This window comes from Opisthocomus hoazin, chromosome 2 (assembly GCF_030867145.1).
Source record: "Opisthocomus hoazin isolate bOpiHoa1 chromosome 2, bOpiHoa1.hap1, whole genome shotgun sequence".
Classification (NCBI taxonomy): Eukaryota; Metazoa; Chordata; class Aves; order Opisthocomiformes; family Opisthocomidae; genus Opisthocomus; species Opisthocomus hoazin.
This window is the reverse complement of record NC_134415.1, coordinates 132,805,563-132,822,283: the sequence shown is the minus strand read 5'-3', so window position 1 is coordinate 132,822,283 and position 16,721 is coordinate 132,805,563. Positions and strand designations below refer to the sequence as shown.

The following is a 16,721-nucleotide window of genomic DNA, read 5'->3' as shown; positions in this document are numbered from 1 at the left end:
AACGCGGGCTGTGCGGGGGCAGGAACGGAACCCCAGCACGGTGCGGAGGAGGCGGCGTGCGGGCGTGTGGGTGTCGGGTGCGGTGTCGGGGGTGTCCGCGTGTTGCGTGTTTGTGGCGGTGGGTGGGGAGCGGTGGGTGCGGAGGTGGGGGCATACTTACCTGGCAGGGGAGACACCATGATCAGGCAGGTGGTTTTCCCAGGGCGAGGCTCATCCCTTGCACTCCGGGTGTGCTGACCCCTGCGATTTCCCCAAATGCGGGAAACTCGACTGCATAATTTGTGGTAGTGGGGGACTGCGTTCGCGCTCTCCCCTGATTTCGTGGTTTCAAAAGCAGATTAAGCTGTAGGTGCTTCTGGTCAGCAGTGGAAGTCCTATGAGGTATGTCCCTGTGACTACTCGTGGCGGCGCTTGTCTGGGTCGCTCCGTGGACGCTGGGTGCAACCCCGCGGGGCAAGTGCCTGGAGCTGGCAGTGCGTGGCGGATCCGCGGCGCCCCGGCCCACGACCCGCGCGGGGGTCCGAGGGGTCTCAGTGCCCGGCGCAGCGCTGACGGGCGGAGAGTGGAACTGCCCCGCCCGGGAGCGGCTCCGGGACCCGGCCCGCGGGGCTGGGAGCGCTGCCATTCCCCATCCTCCCCCCGCCCTGCCGCTCTCGGACCCCCGGCTGTGTCGGGGCCACGGCAGCAGCGGGACCGAGGCGCTGCGGGAGGGGGCGGGGCCGTGCGGGTCTGCGGTCCCGCTCCCCCCTGGCCTGGGCTGCGGCAAGGACAGAGCTCGACGCGACGGGGACCGGGCGGTGGAGCCCGCCCGACTTGCTGCGCGGACTCTTGCGGTGCCTTTAGCGGCGGGGCTGGGCTGGGCCCGTTGCAGGGAGAGGCCCCGCCGTGGGTCCCCGGGCTGGGGAGGGTCGCGGCGGCCGCAGGGTTGCGGTTGGTAAGAGGCGGCCACGGAGCGCGGGAGCCACCGCGGACAGCGCTGCACTGAGGCCCCTCGGCCTCCCCGCGCGGGGCCTGCACCGCTCCCCGGCTGCGGGCGCTTGCCCTGAGGGGGGGGCTCGACATGAACAGAGCGAAACGGGCTCCAGCATTGCCAACACCGACGCTTACTACAGAACCGCTTCTGCTTTTGAAACCACGAAGCCAGGGGAGAGCGCGAACGCAGTCCCCCACTACCACAAATTATGCAGTCGAGTTTCCCGCATTTGGGGAAATCGCAGGGGTCAGCACACCCGGAGTGCAAGGGATGAGCCTCGCCCTGGGAAAACCACCTGCCTGATCATGGTGTCTCCCCTGCCAGGTAAGTATGCCCCCACCTCCGCACCCACCGCTCCCCACCCACCGCCGCAAACACACAACACGCGGACACCCCCGACACCGCACCCGACACCCACACGCCCGCACGCCGCCTCCTCCGCATCACGCTGGGTTCCGCTCCCGCCCACGCACAGCCCGCGTTCACGCCCGCGGCCGGCGTGGTCCCCGCGAGTGGGTTCCCGTCGTGCCTGGGTGCGTCATCTGAATGGCCCCGCCCCTGCCTCGCCAGACCCCGCCCCTGTGGGCTCGGAGCGGCTCTGCCGGCAGCGGCGCGATCTGCATGGCCCCGCCCCCAAGCCCCGCCCCTGCAGCCCTGCCCGCACCGGTGCGATCTGCACGATCCCGCCCGCAGGCCCCGCCTCTCCCCCCGCCTCGGGCCGCCCCCTCCTGTGCCGTGCCGGGCCCGGGCCCTCCGGGGGTGCGCTGGTGCCTGCTGGTCGGCCCTGTCGTGCCCCGCGGAGGCGGCTCCGGGAACACCGGCAGTGCCCGGGCAGGGCGGGGCATGCGGCACAGACCTTCCCCCCACCCGGGCGGTGGCCGCGCTGCTGGGGAGGTGCAAAACACGGGGGGCGGTACAATACGGGAGGCGTGGCAATACTGGGGGCGGGGCAATACTGGGGGCGGAGCTCGTAGGCACCGCCCCCTCTGAGGCGGGGCCGCGGGTGTCTGGTCACGTGACGCGGCTTTGGCCGGGCGGGTACGTGGCACCAGCCGCGCCGGGCGCGTGTGCACGTCCCCAGCCAATCAGCGGCGGCAGCGGGCGCATGCGCAGCGCCCCTACCGGCGCCGCCGCCTCCCGCTCCCGTGGGCTCGGCGGCCATGGCGGCGGCGGCGGCGGGCCCGGGCCCGGCCTCGGCCGGCGGCCGCTGGGAGCTGGTGCGGAAGGGCCGGCGGCCCGCGGGCGGCCCCGGCAGCCGCCGCGCCCTGGGCGAGGCCAACGCCGGCCGGGCGCTGCCTGCGGCCGGTAAGTGCGGCGGGGCGCGGGGCCTCGCCCGGGCCGTGCGTGGCTCCGGGCAGGGCCTGCGGGCCGCGGTGCCGCGGGGCCGAGCCGCCTCCCCGCGGCGGACCGGGCCCGGGGGGCCGTTGGGCCCGGTGCTCGGCACTCCCCGCGCAGCCCGCTGCTAACGCTCGCCTTCCCCGCTTGCAGCCGCCATCGCCGCCTCCGACACCCTCTTCGCGCTGGGCTTCGAGCGGCCGCCGAAGAAGCAGAACAAGGAGCAGGTCCCTCCCGCCCCGGCGCCCGAGCCGCCGCACCGCCGGCACCACGCGGGGAGGAGCGGCAAGAAGCCGTCGGCCAGCGACGCCGGCCTCAAACCGGGCAAGAGCCGCTCGCTGGAGGAGGCCCTGAGAGCCGTGAGTGTGCCCGGCCGCGCTGGGCCCTGCGGGCTCCTGGGCTGCGGCCTCGGCCGGCTGCTCGCCAGGCCACGTCGGTTGCGCTGGCGCGGTGCGGCCGAAGCCCCACGTGCTGCTGGTCCCCGGCTCTCGCCCTGGCCGGCGTTGCGGCAGCCTGGCTCCGGGAGCGGGAGCCGCGGTGCTCGGGGCGTCGCTGTTCAGCTCAGCTTTGCTGCGTGGGTTCATCCTGCTCTGGGAGGAGGAGGAGGAGGCCGGCTCCCGGCCCCAGCCGCTCCGTGCCAGGAGACCCCGGGCTCGTTAACGCCGTTGCGGAGGGGCGAGCGCTCCATCCTGCCGCTGGCTGCGGCTCGGGGTCGCCGTGGGAGCGGCACAGACGGTGCTCGAGCGCCAGGCTGGCGTGGGAGAGCTCGCTGTCTGGAGCTTGAAGTTGTGCTTTTGCTGTGGGCAGGGCTGGGGATGGCGGGAGGTGGCTGGAGGGGAATTTCTGGTTTCTCTCGTCACCCACTCCCTGGCCAGGAGGAAGCCGGGGAAGGCCTCGCCGGTGAGACCTCCTCCCTGCCCTGGCGGCTGAGCCCCGGGGACCCGTCCCTGCGCTCCCGCTCCCGGCGTTTCGGGTGAATCCGTAGAACTCGTTTCCCTCCCTCCCGCCCATTGCGGTGTCTGAGCACGGGTGGGTTTGAAGAAGGAGCCCCAATTAGCCCTGTGGAGGTAACGAGCCTGCCGGGAGCACGGCTGCCTGGCAGGGCTCTGCTGCCGCGGTCACCCGGCTCCTCGCCGCCACCCGCGCGAGACGCGGCACTCGGGAGCGGGCGAGGTGCTCGTGCCCTGAGCACCCCGATCCCCCCAGCTGCAGGGGTGGGGTGGGGGTCCGCTCCGCTCCGCTGGGCGCGGCGGTTCCCCGCGTCCGGCTGTTGCAGGCGGGGACGGCTCGGAGCAGGGTTAGCGTGGTGTCAGGGCAGGCGCTGCTCGTGGGGAGCAGCCTGGGCCCGAAGCGTGCTTGCCCTGTAGCCGCTCTGCGCAGCGACCGACGCCGTCGTGCCGCCGCCGCTCTGTCAGCGTTGCTGTCGGCGCCGTTTAGCTCTTCGACGTAGCAGCAGCTATTTGTTCTTCCTCCTCTTTTCAAAACGATTGCCCAGAAAAACACGCAACGAAGGGCGCCCAGCTCGGGTTTAGCAGCGTGCTGTGGGTGGAATCCACTGCGTCCGGCAGCGGGAGACTCCGCCGAGCTGCCAACGGCCATCTGAGCCGGGCTGCACCTCGTAAGCTCCCACAGGTGCAGGCAGGGGGTTTCTCACAGAATCCCAGCATGGCGGGGTGGGCAGGGCCCTCTGTGGGTCCCCCAGCCCAACCCCCTGCCCAAGCAGGGTCACCCAGAGCAGGGGGCACAGCACCGCGGCCAGGCGGGGCTGGAATATCTCCAGAGACGGAGACTCCACAGCCTCCCTGGGCAGCCTGGGCCAGGGCTCCGGCACCCTCAGAGGGAAGAAGTTCTTCCTCGGGTTCAGCTGGAGCTTCCCAGGCTTCAGTTTGTGCCCGTTCTCTGTGCGAGATTGCAGATGCCTGGGTTTGAAAGCAGCCGATAAATGACAGATAGGACGGGAGGAGGAAGGTGAGGGGACGCGAGCTGCTCGCTGTACTCAGGGGCGTTGGGAGTTGTTAATTGGGTGGGCCGTGATGATGTTGGCCATTTTCTCCTCAGAGGGCTCTGGGTGCAGACACAAACCTACTGGGGCTGGGTAACGCCGGGCCGAGCTGCGGCCTCCAGCCGTCCCTGCCCGGAGCGAGCCCTCGACGGTGCCGGCGTGCTCCCGGTGCTGCTCCCGGCCGACGCTCGCGGCAGAGCCGGGGCTGGCGTGCCGGTGCCGGCGGGAGGCTGCAGCGCGGCTCCGCAGCGGGAGCAGCTCGCTGCTGTGGCTGTCAGGTCCTTGGGGCCTCTCTGCCAGCGCCGGGGCCGTCCGCAGCCCCTTCCCCACCGGGGCTGGGTGTTCCCCGGCAGCAGCCTGTGCTGGTCCGAGGAGCGTCTGTGGCAGCGCAGAATTAAACGCTGCTTCCAGGGGAGCGCTCCCGTTCGCGTAGCGGGCGGTGGGCTGGGGGGTGCTGCACAGCGGCACCGGGCAGCCAGGGGTTTCCGTGGGGGAAGGGCAGTGTTCCCGGGGTGAAGCTGGGGAGGGTTTCCCTCAGTCCCCCAAGGAGCTGAAGTTAACTTTCTTTTTGCTGTGAGTTTTGACCGGTTCTGCACAGCCCGGGTTGAATTTGCGTGTCTGTCGCTGGCAGCTGGACCTGGCGGACCTGCGGAAGGAGCTGGAGAAAAGCCAGAGCGTGTTCCCCGAGAACCCCTCCGTCTGGGTGAAGGACCTGGCCAGCTACCTCAACTACAAGCTGCAGGCGCCCAGGAGCGACCCCCTGCTCAGCCAGCACCCGCACGGTCAGCGGCGTCTCCCGGGGGCTGCGCCCGCGGCTCCACGGCCGGGGGCTCGGCGGGGGCTGCGAAACGACGCGGGGTCGGGCGCGGCTGGGGACGGCGCGCGGGGAGGAGCAGCCCCGGAGCGCGGCCCTCCCGTCCCCCCGGGCAGTCACAGGGAATCGTTTCGGTCGGAAGGAAGCCTGGAGGCTGCGGGGTCCGGCCGTCGCGGTCGCAGCGGGAAGGCTGGAGGGGTCGGTGCTGCGGCTCCGCCAGGTTTAGGAGCTGGGGTCAGAGGGGAGCTGGCGGGAGAGGCAGTTTCTAGAAACACTGGAGCGGGCAGGACGGAAGCGGTCACAGGCGTGAGAGGAGAAATCTCCGGTTTTCACCTCAGGCAAATCTGCTCGCGCCTGTCCCGCAGCCCGGGCTTCTTCCCTGCGAACTGAGACGTTGCGGGTGTTCTGTGCCATTTCCCTGCTCCAAGCAGGGTTTTTTTCCGTGCCAAAACCGTCTCGGGAAGCTTGGTGTTAGAAAAGGCACGAGACCGTGTTCTTTATTCGGCAAATAAAATAGGGATTGTGTGCTTGATGCTGGACATCGCTGCGGCTGACTTCCCTTGGTTACAAGACGACAAAATTGTCCGCGCAGTTGGCAGATTAGAGGCTTTCCCCAGCCACCCCTTCTCCGTAAGGAGCCGGGACCCGCGTCTGCTGTCCTGGAATCACAGAATCACAGAATGGTCGGGGTTGGAAGGGACCTCTGTGGGTCACCCAGCCCAGCCCCCTGCCCAAGCAGGGTCACCCAGAGCAGGGGGCACAGCACCGCAGCCAGGCGGGGCTGGAATATCTCCAGAGAAGGAGACTCCACAGCCCCTCTGGGCAGCCTGGGCCAGGGCTCCGGCACCCTCAGAGGGAAAAAGTTCTTCCTCTGAGGAAAAAGTTCTTTCCCTCTGAGGGTGACGGAGCCCTGGCCCAGGCTGCCCAGGGGGGCTGTGGAGTCTCCTTCTCTGGAGATATTCCAGCCCCGCCTGGACAAGGTCCTGTGCAGCCTGCTCTGGGTGACCCTGCTTCGGCAGGAGGGTTGGGCTGGGTGACCCACAGAGGGCCCTTCCAACCCCGACCATTCTGTGATTCTGTGATTCATCCGGGAATCCACGCTCGGGTGTCCGTGCTCGCCTGCGAACGCGCGGTCGTGGCCGGATTTTCCTTTTAGGCGTGAGCTGCTGGGCTGCGCTGGCTTCGAGCGGTTGGGGGTGGTGGGGGGCGGAGGAGCAGGACCCCTGCTCGGAACCCGCTGTGCCCCGCAGCGCCGGCGTTTCGCCGAAAGCAGCCCTTGGTGGCGGGGTTAGGGGCAGCGAGTGTAGAGCAGCCGAGAGAGTGGTCACTTGCTGGCCGTGTGGGTACGGGGACGAGGCGCTGCGACCGCCTCGCGCGCGGGGCCGGCTGCTCCGTGCGGCCGCAGCGCGAGGTCCGGCAAACCGGCGCTCACCGAGCTCTTCCCGCCTTGTGTCGGCTCCAGACTACCCGTACTGCCTCGTGAGCAAGGAGCTGAGGAGCATCATCCGATCCCTGCTGGGGAGGTCGTCCGGCGTGCTGGAGCTCTTCTTCGACCACTGTATTTACACCATGCTGCAGGAGCTGGACAAAACCCCAGGTGAGACGCGGTCGGCGTGGCCCGGGGTCGCCGGCGCGGCCGTTGTGCTCCGTGAGCGCCGTGGTTCTTCGGCAAGGCGGTCTGGTGCCGAGGCTCCTCGCCACGGGGATGCTGCCGCTCCTCGCCGCCTGTTGTCAGGGCTCTTCGGAGTTCCTCGCGGAGATGGCGAGGTGGGAAACTCCTCCTGCGCATCCCGTGTGCGGTGAGGGGCGGCTCCTGCCCGGGCGGCTCGTCGGCGCGGTGCGGAACGCTGCCGAGGCCGCGGGGTCTGGGGCTGGGCGAAGCTGGGGGCAAGGTAGGGGAACGCGGGCTGAAGGGTGCGTGGTGGAGAGCGCCTTTCCGAGGGCTCCCACGTCGTGGCGTGGGTTGTTGCAGCCTTTAAATCGCGGGGCCGTGTGGCCTCTGACACCTGGTGAAAGCTGCTTGTGGCCGTGCGGCTGTCGCGGTGTTCCCTGCGCCGCTGCCCGGCGGGGAGCGCGCGCTGGCTCTGCCCTGCGAGCAGCAGGCGCCCGGCGGCGTTGGCTGGCTCTTCGGGCCAGCAGAGCAGCATCCTCAGGGATCATTAAGGTTGGAGAAGCCCTCTGAGATCATCAAGCCCAACCGTCACCCCAACACCCCCATGGCTGCTAAACCACGTCCCCAGGTGCCACATCCACAGGGTTTTTGAACCCCTCCAGGGATGGGAGTGGGCCAGTGCCTGACCACTCTGTCAGGGAAGAAATTTTTCCCAATCTCCAACCTGAACCTCCCCTGACACAACCTGAGGCCATCGCCTCTCGTCCCATCGCTGGTTACTGGGGAGCAGAGCCCAACCCCCCCTCACTGCCCCCTCCTCTCAGGGAGCTGCAGAGAGCGATGAGGTCCCCCCTCAGCCTCCTCTTCTCCAGCCTGAGCAGCCCCAGCTCCCTCAGCCGCTCCCCATCAGACTTGTTCTCCAGCCCCCTCCCCAGCCTCGCTGCCCTGCTCTGGCCACGCTCCAGCCCCTCCAGGTCCTTCTTGGAGTGAGGGGCCCAAAGCTGAGCCCAGCACTCGAGCTGCAGCCTCACCAGTGCCAGCGCAGGGGCACGGTGACAGCCTGCCGCCCCGAGCGCCCGCTTCCGCAGCAGCCCTGCCGCGCTGGCAGCAGCGCCCGCGTGCCGGCCGGCCCCGGCCCCGCTGTGCCCTGCGCTGAGCGGCCGGCAGCCCCGCGTGCGGTTTGTTTCCATCGCGAAACCCACGGGGCTGGTCACAGCGCCGGGGCCTGAGAGCACAGAGCTGCGCGTAGCAAGCGGTCGGGGCGCAGCCAGCCCCTCCCGTGGCCGTGCCACCCGTCCCGGGGCTCGGCAGAGCTGGAGGGGGTCACCGGGCAGCACCACGGGGGTCCCCTGAACCCTCATTCTCTTCTGAGGGTGAACAAGGGGGGAACGAGCCCCGGGGAGCTCCCGGGCGGGGGGCTGCGGGGCGGTGGTTGCCGTGCCTGCCTGCCGCGGCCGCGCAGGGCAGAGCGGGGCCGGGGGGCTGCCGAGGGGCTGCGGCTGAGCGGGCGCCGTCCGCGCTCTGTTCCAGGGGAGTCTCTGCACGGGTACAGGATCTGCATCCAGGCCGTGCTGCTGGACAGGCCCAGGATCGCCACGACCAACCTGGGCAAGGTGAGCTGCGTGCCCCCGGCTGCGGGCGCTTCCCGGGGGGTGACGAGCGCTCGTCGGAAGCGCGGTGGGAGCTGTCGGGGCTGTCCCGTGCACACAGCCCTTGAGCTCCCTGTGCTCGTAGCCCACGCAGAGGGACCGGGTCTCCAGTGCCTCCCCGGCTCCCAGATGTCCTGGAGCCACGGTGAGTGCCGGTGTCCTGCGCTCTGTAAGGACCTGGTCCAAAGCTCGTGCTCCCTCCCTGCCGCGCGCGCCATGCTCTGCCACTCTCGGAGGGAGCGGGACAGAATCATAGAATCACAGCATGGTGGGGTTGGAAGGGACCTCTGGGGACCCCCCACCCAACCCCCTGCCCAAGCAGGGTCACCCAGAGCAGGGGGCACAGCACCGTGTCCAGGTGGGGCTGGAATATCTCCAGAGAAGGAGACTCCACAGCCTCCCTGGGCAGCCTGGGCCAGGGCTCCGGCACCCTCAGAGGGAAGAAGTTCTTCCTCATCTTCAGCTGGAGCTTCCCAGGCTTCAGTTTGTGCCCGTTGCCCCTTGTCCTGTCGCTGGGCACCACTGCAAAGAGTCTGGCCCCGTCCTCCTGACCCCCACCCTGCAGATATTTCAAAGCATTTTGAAGGCCCCCTCGCAGCCTTCTCTTCTCCAGGCTGAACAAGCCCAAGGGTCGCGTCTGCCCTTGGCTGGGCTCGGTGTCAGGCAGCCGTGGGACGGGAGCGGGGGCTCCCGGGGTCGAAGCAGCTCTGCTCCCCCGGGGCTCGGCAGCGATGGGGTGGGACGGGCTGAGGCTCCTCTCGACTAACGTGTCCCCGTCCTCGCCCCAGTACTTGGAGGTGCTGCGGTCCCACCAGAACCGGCCAGCGAAATGCCTGACCGTCCTCTGGGCGCTGGGACAGGCCGGCTTCACGGACCTCCACGAGGGCCTGAAAGGTGAGAGCGGGGCGCAGCGGGCTGGGCCCCCGGCCGCGCCGAGGGGCCCCCCAGTCCCATCCCGGGGAGCACGGCGAGAGCCGGGGCCGCCCCGGCACTGACCACGCGTCTCCGCTCCCGCCGGTGTGACCGCCGGTCGCGGGGTCTGCTGCGAGCCGTGCCAGCCCGCTGCCGGAGCGGGCTGCAGCGCCGGGGGCCTGGGGCGGGCGGCTGCGGGGGGCCCACAGCCGGTGCGGGTGCCGCGCGGGGAGGGCACACCGGGCCCCTCACGCTCTCTCCGTGGGAGCGGAGTCGCGGAACCGCTTCGGTTGGAAAAGACCCCTGAGACCGTCGCGCCCGGCCGAGCGGCGGTGTCGAGAAGCGCGCTGCTGATGGAGGGCGAGTTCAGGTCTCGCGCCCAGCCGCGTCGGCTCCTCCGCAGCGACAGAAGCTGCCCTTCGGCAGCCCCTCTCCGGGGAGCGCCGTCCCCCAGCCGGGACGGGGAAACGGCCGGGTCCCAGCCGCCCTGCCTGGAAAGAGGTTGTTCACAGAATCACAGAATAGTAGGGGTTGGAAGGGACCTCTGTGGGTCCCCCAGCCCAACCCCCCTGCCCAAGCAGGGTCACCCAGAGCAGGGGGCACAGCACCGCGTCCAGCCGGGGCTGGAATATCTCCAGAGAAGGAGACTCCACAGCCTCCCTGGGCAGCCTGGGCCAGGGCTCCGTCACCCTCAGAGGGAAGAAGTTCTTCCTCATGTTCAGACGGAACCTCCTGCGCCCCAGTTTGTGCCCGTTGCCCCTTGTCCTGTCACTGGGCACCACTGCAAAGAGTCTGGCCCCATCCTCCTGACCCCCACCCTGCAGATATTTGTAGGCATTTCTAAGGTCCCCTCGCAGCCTTCTCTTCTCCAGGCTGAACAAGCCCAGCTCCCTCAGCCTCTCCTCGTAGTGGAGATGCTCCCGTCCCCTCCTCATCCTCGCAGCCCTCCGCTGGACTCTCTCCAGTAGCTCCTCATCTTTCTTGAACTGGGGAAAAGACGGGGAGCGTGCTCTGAGAGCCGGCACGGCCCCCCAAGCCCTTCCCGAGGGGTCTGTCCGTCCGTCCCGGCCCCGGCCTGACCGCCGCCTCTCCCGCAGTGTGGCTCGGCGTCATGCTCCCGGTGCTCGGCATCAAGTCGCTCTCCCCGTACGCCGTTGCCTACCTGGACCGCCTGCTGATGTGAGTCGCGCCTCGCTGGCGCTGTCGGGGGGCCCTCGTTAGGAGGGCTGCGCGCCCACCCGGCTGCCGGGTGCCGGTGGGAGAGGGCGAGCGGGCGGGTGGGCGTGCGGAGCCTGCGGCCGTGGCCTTGCCGCGCAGCTTGGCTTGTCCTTGAGCTGCGGTGGCTGCGTGTCGTGCCGGGCGTCCCGACGGCGGCCGTGGCACCTCCTCGCCGCGCCTGCTGCCTCGGTGGCTCTGCGGAACCCTGGGGTTTCTGCGCCGCTTCCCTCCCCGTGGTGCTGCTGCCCAGGGGGACGGCGCCCGGGGAGCCGGGTCCCCGCTGCCGGCGGCTGCTGGGGCTCCCAGCCACGGCGAGAGGTGCTGGCAGCCGCCGCGTGAGTCTGTCCCTGGGAGGAGAAGGGAGGTGGCGTTTGGCTGGGCGTTGGGACAGGCGGCCCTGCCGCGCTCCGCGCCGGTTCGGGCGGTGCCGTCTGCGGCATCGCCGCCGCAGTGCGGTGTGAAGGAGCAGGCGTCACCGCAGCGGCTCCAGCACCCGCGTGGAAGAAGGCCTGGTGCCGAGCAGCGCAGGAGATGGGAAGGGGCAGGAGGAGGGCTGCGGGAGGGTCTACTGAAGGATTTTTTCCTGTTTCACCATAACAACAGTGTTCTGTCTGGTTTTGCTGGAGGACTTCATGGAGCCAAACCTCACAGTTCATCCTGCTCTTTCTGAACTTTTATTTAATGAGTGTTCTACAATCTGGGTTCTTTCACAGAATCACAGAATCACAGAATAGTAGGGGTTGGAAGGGACCTCTGTGGGTCATCTAGTCCAACCCTCCTGCCGAAGCAGGGTCACCTACAGCAGGCTGCACAGGACCTTGTCCAGGCGGGTCTTGAATATCTCCAGAGAAGGAGACTCCACAGCCTCCCTGGGCAGCCTGGGCCAGGGCTCCGTCACCCTCAGAGGGAAGAAGTTCTTCCTCGGGTTCAGATGTTTACTCTGAGTTTCGTTTACCGGCAGCTGCAGTCACAGCCCCGCCAGACCTGCGTGGTCTGCAGCCTCTCGGGGGGTGGCAGAGCACATCAGCCCCTGTGCCGGACGCCGGCGGCGGCTGCCAGCGCCGTCCCTCGCTCCGCTCGCTGAAAGTGTCTCCCACAGACCCCGTCTCCCTCTGGGCTCCGGGGATGGGGCGGCGGCAGCGGTGTGGGGACACCGGGAGCACTGCGGGGCCGGGGGCTGCCTGGCCGCTGGGCCTGGGGAGGGGGCGGCCGTCCCGTCGGAGCCCTGAGGCCACCGGCCTTGTCCTGGGCTGCGGAGGCTTCTGCCTGCGTCCGTGTGCCGCGGCGGGGTACGGCCCCGGGGCTGCCCGCTGGCTGTGCGGGTGTCTCCGAGCAGCGGCGACGGCAGAGAAGCCGCCGGCGTGCACGGCGCGGTGCGTCCCGGCGCAGGGAAGCCACCGGTGCCAGGCACCCGTTCCCTCCCGGGCTGCGCTCGGCCACCGGCACGTCTGTCACAGCGCCCGGGGTTTGTTTCTGCTGCGCAGGATGCACTCGAACCTGACCAAAGGCTTCGGCATGATCGGACCCAAGGACTTCTTCCCGCTCCTGGACTTCGCCTTCATGCCCAACAACTCGCTGCCACCCAGGTACGCCGGCACGCTCCCCGCCACACCCCGGCGTGGGCCGCGCCGCGGGGCGAACGCCCCGGTCGCCGTGCCGGCCGCTGTCGGCAGCGCGGTGCCGTGTCCCCTCAGCCTGCAGGAGCAGCTGCGGCGGCTCTACCCTCGCCTGAAGGTGCTGGCGTTCGGCGCGAAGCCGGAGACGGCGCTGCACACCTACTTCCCCTCCTTCCTCTCCCGGGCTACGCCGAGCTGCCCTCCCGGCATGAAGAAGGAGGTGAGCCCCGGCAGCACGGCCGGCCCCGCAGACCCGTGGTCCCAGCGGGTGGCTGCGTGCCCCGGGGGGTGGCCGGCTGTGCCGGTGTGCGGCCCGGGGCGCAGCGTGTCTGCCGCACCGGACCGGGTGGCACACGTCGCGCCGGGGCGGGGATCGGGCGTGACGACGTGTCCTGGTCGCTTCGCAGCTCCTGACCTCCATGAGCCAGTGCCTGAGCCTGGACCCGCTGAGCTTCAGCGTCTGGAGGCAGCTCTACACCAAGCACCTCTCTCAGTCCAGGTCGGTGCTGAGCAGGGCCGCTGCAGCCCGGCAGCGTTCAGGGCTTCGTCACGCTGCTCCCCGGGGCTCCTGACCCAGCACCATGCTCTCCTTCCCCCCGTAGTCTGCTTCTGAACCATCTGCTGGAGTCCTGGGACAGCAGCAGCAAGACGGTAGGGGCGAGCCGTGGGCAGCGGGGTTCCGCGGGGCGGGCAGGCAGCGTGCCTGCGCTGCGGAGTGTCCCTGCTCGGGCTCGGAGCGGGACCCTCGGAGTCGTCCCTGCAGCCCGATCCGTCCTGCGGGTCCTCGGTGTTTCTGCCCTTCCCGTCTCCCGCCCCGCGCTGCCGGGCCGTGCGGGCGCGCGGTGCCGCCAGCTCGGGGTGCCCGGGGCCGTGACGCAGCTCTGGCTTTCCCCAAGCTGCGGCAGTCGCTGCAGGAGACGGTTCGCTCGTTCAACGTCACGAACGAGGAGCTGGCGGCGAGAGGGCCCAGCAGCGACCGGGACGTGGCTGCCTGCGACGCTGCCTGCAAGGTGAGCTGAGGAACGGGACGGCGGCGCCCGCTGCCAGCCGGCAGCCGGGTTTCGGCTCCACGCTGGGTTGCGGTCGGTCTCTCCTGCCGCCGGCGCGTGCCGGGCCGGGAGCCCCGCCGCGGCGCGTCTGCAGGACACGCCGGGGACAGATGGTGCTGGCCCTTGTCCATCCTCCCAGCTGCTCGGCAGATGGGACTGGTTTCCACTGGGAAGCGGGGGTGGGTGGCGAGAGTAGCCGTGAGCGCGGCAGCGTGCCGCCGGCGGTAGCGTGGCCGTGCGGCAGCCTCCCCGGCGTCGGGAGCGCGCGGCGACGGGGCCTCGTCCTCCCTCCCGCCCGCCCAGGAGCTGCTGCGCAAGATGAAGGGCCGGGGCTTCCCCTGGTCGCGGCTGCTGCTCGTCCTCCTCGTCTTCGTGGCCGGCTTCTTCCTGCACGACGTCCGGACGCACGGCTCCTTCCAGGGTAAGGCGCTGGCTCTGCGCGCGGCGCGGCGTGACGGCGAGGGGCGAGAGCTTCGCCGTTCTCCTGAGCGAAGCCCCTCCGCACCCCTGCCGTCACCCCGAGTCTGCCGCCGGCTGCCCTCGAGCAGGGGGCCCCGTCGGCCGGCGCGTGGGCTGTGCGGGGCCGGACGTTCTCGGCAGGCTGCGGGCAGACCCCGGCCTCTCCCCTCGGCGGGGGTTTCTCCCGGGGCTGCCCGAACCCAGCTTTCCTCCCGGCTTGTGGGTGTCTGGGTACAGCTCTTGCATGTAGCTTTTTACCATATTAAAAATTATCACAACACCACTGCTAGGATTTCATCAGATCTGCTGCTCAGAAGTCTACCACCATGACCCATAAAAGCAAAGTGATGTAGAAATATTACATCATCAAATCTCTCTAAGATACAAACACTGCATTAGCTCGGCTACTGCAAATCAGTCTTTTTAATATGAATACCAGTGTTAGAAAAGAAAGAGGAGATTGACAGAAATTCTACTTGAAGGTGACAGACATGTGAAAGTGCATGAAATATGCATTTGCTGGTCTGACAGCGCATGAGAGATGGTCACCCCAAGAAGAAATGAAGAAATATTTGAAAACACAGTGAAGCTCACAGAGCGATACCAAATTAAATAGATTTCGTTTTCAGTTTTTGACATCACTAGACAATAGGCTTCACAAGTCATTAACACAGACTGATTCTAGCATGACCTAAAATTACAGAAACATAGGAGAAGGAAAAAAAACTTTCAAATTTAGTTAAAAAGTACAGATGTCTTTGTTTTTAAATTGGCAACTTCAACACTATTGCCTTTGGACCCTGGACAGGGTTATCTGCAGGGGTCCCTTCCACCCCCTGCCGTTCTGTGATCTGTTTCCCGAGACGCTGTGCAGAGCAGCTCGGGCTGCCCGTCCCCGCGGAGGGGCTTCGGGGACAGACCGAGCTGCGGCTGCCGCACAGCGGGCGCAGGTTTGCTCAGGGAAGGGCTCTGGTCTCTTCCAGCCTCCTCCTCGGCTCGCCTGCTGCGCTCCTCCGGCGTGCTGCCGGCCTGGCAGCAAGCCTGGCAGAAGGTCTCCCACGGCTGCCTCGACGGGTACAGGTCAGTGCCGCCGGCGCAGCGCTCGTCCCGGCGGGTGCCGCTCCCCCGGCACAAAGCGATCTCCGTGGGGACCCCTCTTTGCCGGGGGGCTGTTCCCCGGGTGTGCCCAGAAGGGCTGGCACCTCAGCTCCCTTTGGCCTGTGGCAGCGGCTCCGGGGACCGCTGTGCCGCGGTGGCTCTGCCGGCGGTGCCGGGGCAGCCGGCGGTGCCCGTGCAGCCAGCGGTGCCCGCAGCCGGCGGTCGCTCTCTCCCAGGTGGCTGGCGCGGAGCCTGCCCGCCTACGGCACGCAGGCAGCGGCCGTCCTGCAGCCGCAGCTGGAGCTGCTCTGGGCGAGGAGCGGCGAGGTGGCCCAGCACGCGTCCCAGCTCTGCTCCTCCCTGCTCGCCGGGGTCCGCGACGGCCTGCCCCGCTTCGCCGAGTGGGTGAGAACGCTGCCTGGTGCCCGGCTGCCGGGAGGGACGGGGAACGCTGGTGTGGCCGGGGCGTGGGCGACTGCGGAGCCGGTGTCGGGGGTCTGACGGGGCAGGGGGAGAGGCCCGGGGCTGGGGGACGGTGACATCGCTGTCGCTGCCCTGGCCGTCGGCTGCGAGCCCACCGGTGCTGGTGGGTCTGGGCAGAGGGAGGCTCCACCGCGGGTCCTTCCCCCATGGCCACCGCTCCCCCGGCCGCTGGCAGCGACCGTGCCGGGTCTGACAGGGAGAGGTCTCGGGTAACTCACCCATTTCTTGGAAATCGGTGGTTTGACGGGAGGGGGGTGACTTGGGCAGCCCCCGGAGCAAGCGGCACGGGTGCCGTGTCCCTGCCGTGCCGCGCACGAGCCGAGCGCTCGCCGTGGGGAGGGCTCGGAGATGCTGGAGCGCGGAGGGGAGGGAGGGGGTGGGATGGCCGGCCGATGGTGGGCACGCCGGGCTCCTCGGGGTGCCCAGACCCGGCGCGTGGAGGGCAGGGTGGTGGCACACCCGCGCCGGCTCTCTGCCCCCGCAGCTCCAGTCCCGGGTGCCGGAGTCGCTGCTGCACTTCGCCGAGTGCTGCCGGGAGCTGCTGCTCTTCCTGGTGCGGAGCTGCCTGCTGCCGCTGCTGCAGTGCGTGGCCGCGGCGCTGGAGCGGGGCTGGGAGCACTGCGTGGCCTCCTGCAAGTGAGCGACCCTGCGTGCCCGAGCCCCGCGCCGCTCCCCGCGGCTGCGCGCGTCGTCCTTCCGTACAGCGGCGAGGTCCCTGGCCTGGGCGGAGGGGCCGGCGTCCCCGCTGCAGACCCCCAGCTCCGTGCTCACCCCCGGGTCCCTGGGGAGCGGGCCCACACGTGGGCGTCCGCGCTGAGCCCAGGGAGGGGGGAAGTGGCCGGCGCCGCGGGCGTGGGTACGACAACGCTGCCGGCTCCGTGCCCCTCCTGCCAGAGACGGTGACGGCCAGGGCGCCGGAGCCGGTGTTGGTTTGGGACTTACCCTGCCACGCTCAGCGTCCCCACGCGTCCTCTGCCGTGGCCGTGTCCCTCCCGGGCTCCCGACGCCGGGGCTGGGTCGGTGCCACCCCGCGGCGTTCCCTGACCCCGTCCCCTCGCTCTTCCAGCGGAGAAGTGTCGTGGGGCTGCGTGGGAGAGCGCCTGACCAGCTTCACCTCTTCCTCCTGGGTTTACCTGCAAAACGCGGCCCTCGCCGTCAAGAACTGGGCCTTGGCCATGATGTCGGGACCCTGATCCGCGCCCCGGAGGAGCGGGGGCACGGTCCCCTCGCCTCGCGCCGTTCCAGCCGCCGAGGGACGTCTCCGCTGCCCCTTGCATGGGGACGGCGATGCCGAGGGGCCGGGGAACTTTGGGCTGGAAGCGGGGCTGATGGGGGGATGTTTTGGGGGGTTTTTTTTTTGATTTCCTGGGAAACAACGTCCAGGTTTTCCGCATGCTGCGAGTGAGCTTTGGCTTTCCCCGTCCTCAGGGGGGCTGAGTGCCTGCGGGGTGGGGGCTGTCCAGAGCCACCCCCCCTCCCTTCCCAGCCTGCTGTTAGGGGG

General features: G+C 69.3%; 1 protein-coding gene and 2 non-coding genes across 3 annotated transcripts; 2 read left to right on the top strand and 1 right to left on the bottom strand.

The window, feature by feature from the left end:
* Positions 1-152: 152 nt before the first annotated feature.
* LOC142360672 (U1 spliceosomal RNA) lies at positions 153-316 on the top strand. The gene has a single exon (XR_012763285.1). It is a non-coding gene; the product is annotated as a U1 spliceosomal RNA (small nuclear RNA).
* An 825-nt stretch (positions 317-1,141) lies between these two features.
* Positions 1,142-1,305, bottom strand: LOC142360671 (U1 spliceosomal RNA). The gene has a single exon (XR_012763284.1). It is a non-coding gene; the product is annotated as a U1 spliceosomal RNA (small nuclear RNA).
* Positions 1,306-2,133: 828 nt separating this feature from the next.
* On the top strand, positions 2,134-16,503 carry TMEM214 (transmembrane protein 214). The gene is made up of 17 exons (XM_075415194.1): positions 2,134-2,278; positions 2,462-2,667; positions 4,942-5,092; positions 6,587-6,721; positions 8,267-8,349; positions 9,174-9,279; positions 10,395-10,476; positions 12,000-12,101; positions 12,210-12,351; positions 12,539-12,630; positions 12,734-12,782; positions 13,028-13,141; positions 13,484-13,601; positions 14,623-14,719; positions 14,974-15,142; positions 15,705-15,856; positions 16,287-16,503. Exons 1-17 carry the CDS (start codon positions 2,134-2,136, stop codon positions 16,411-16,413), a joined length of 2,070 nt encoding a protein of 689 aa, XP_075271309.1. The 3' UTR covers positions 16,414-16,503.
* The last annotated feature ends 218 nt before the right edge of the window (positions 16,504-16,721 follow it).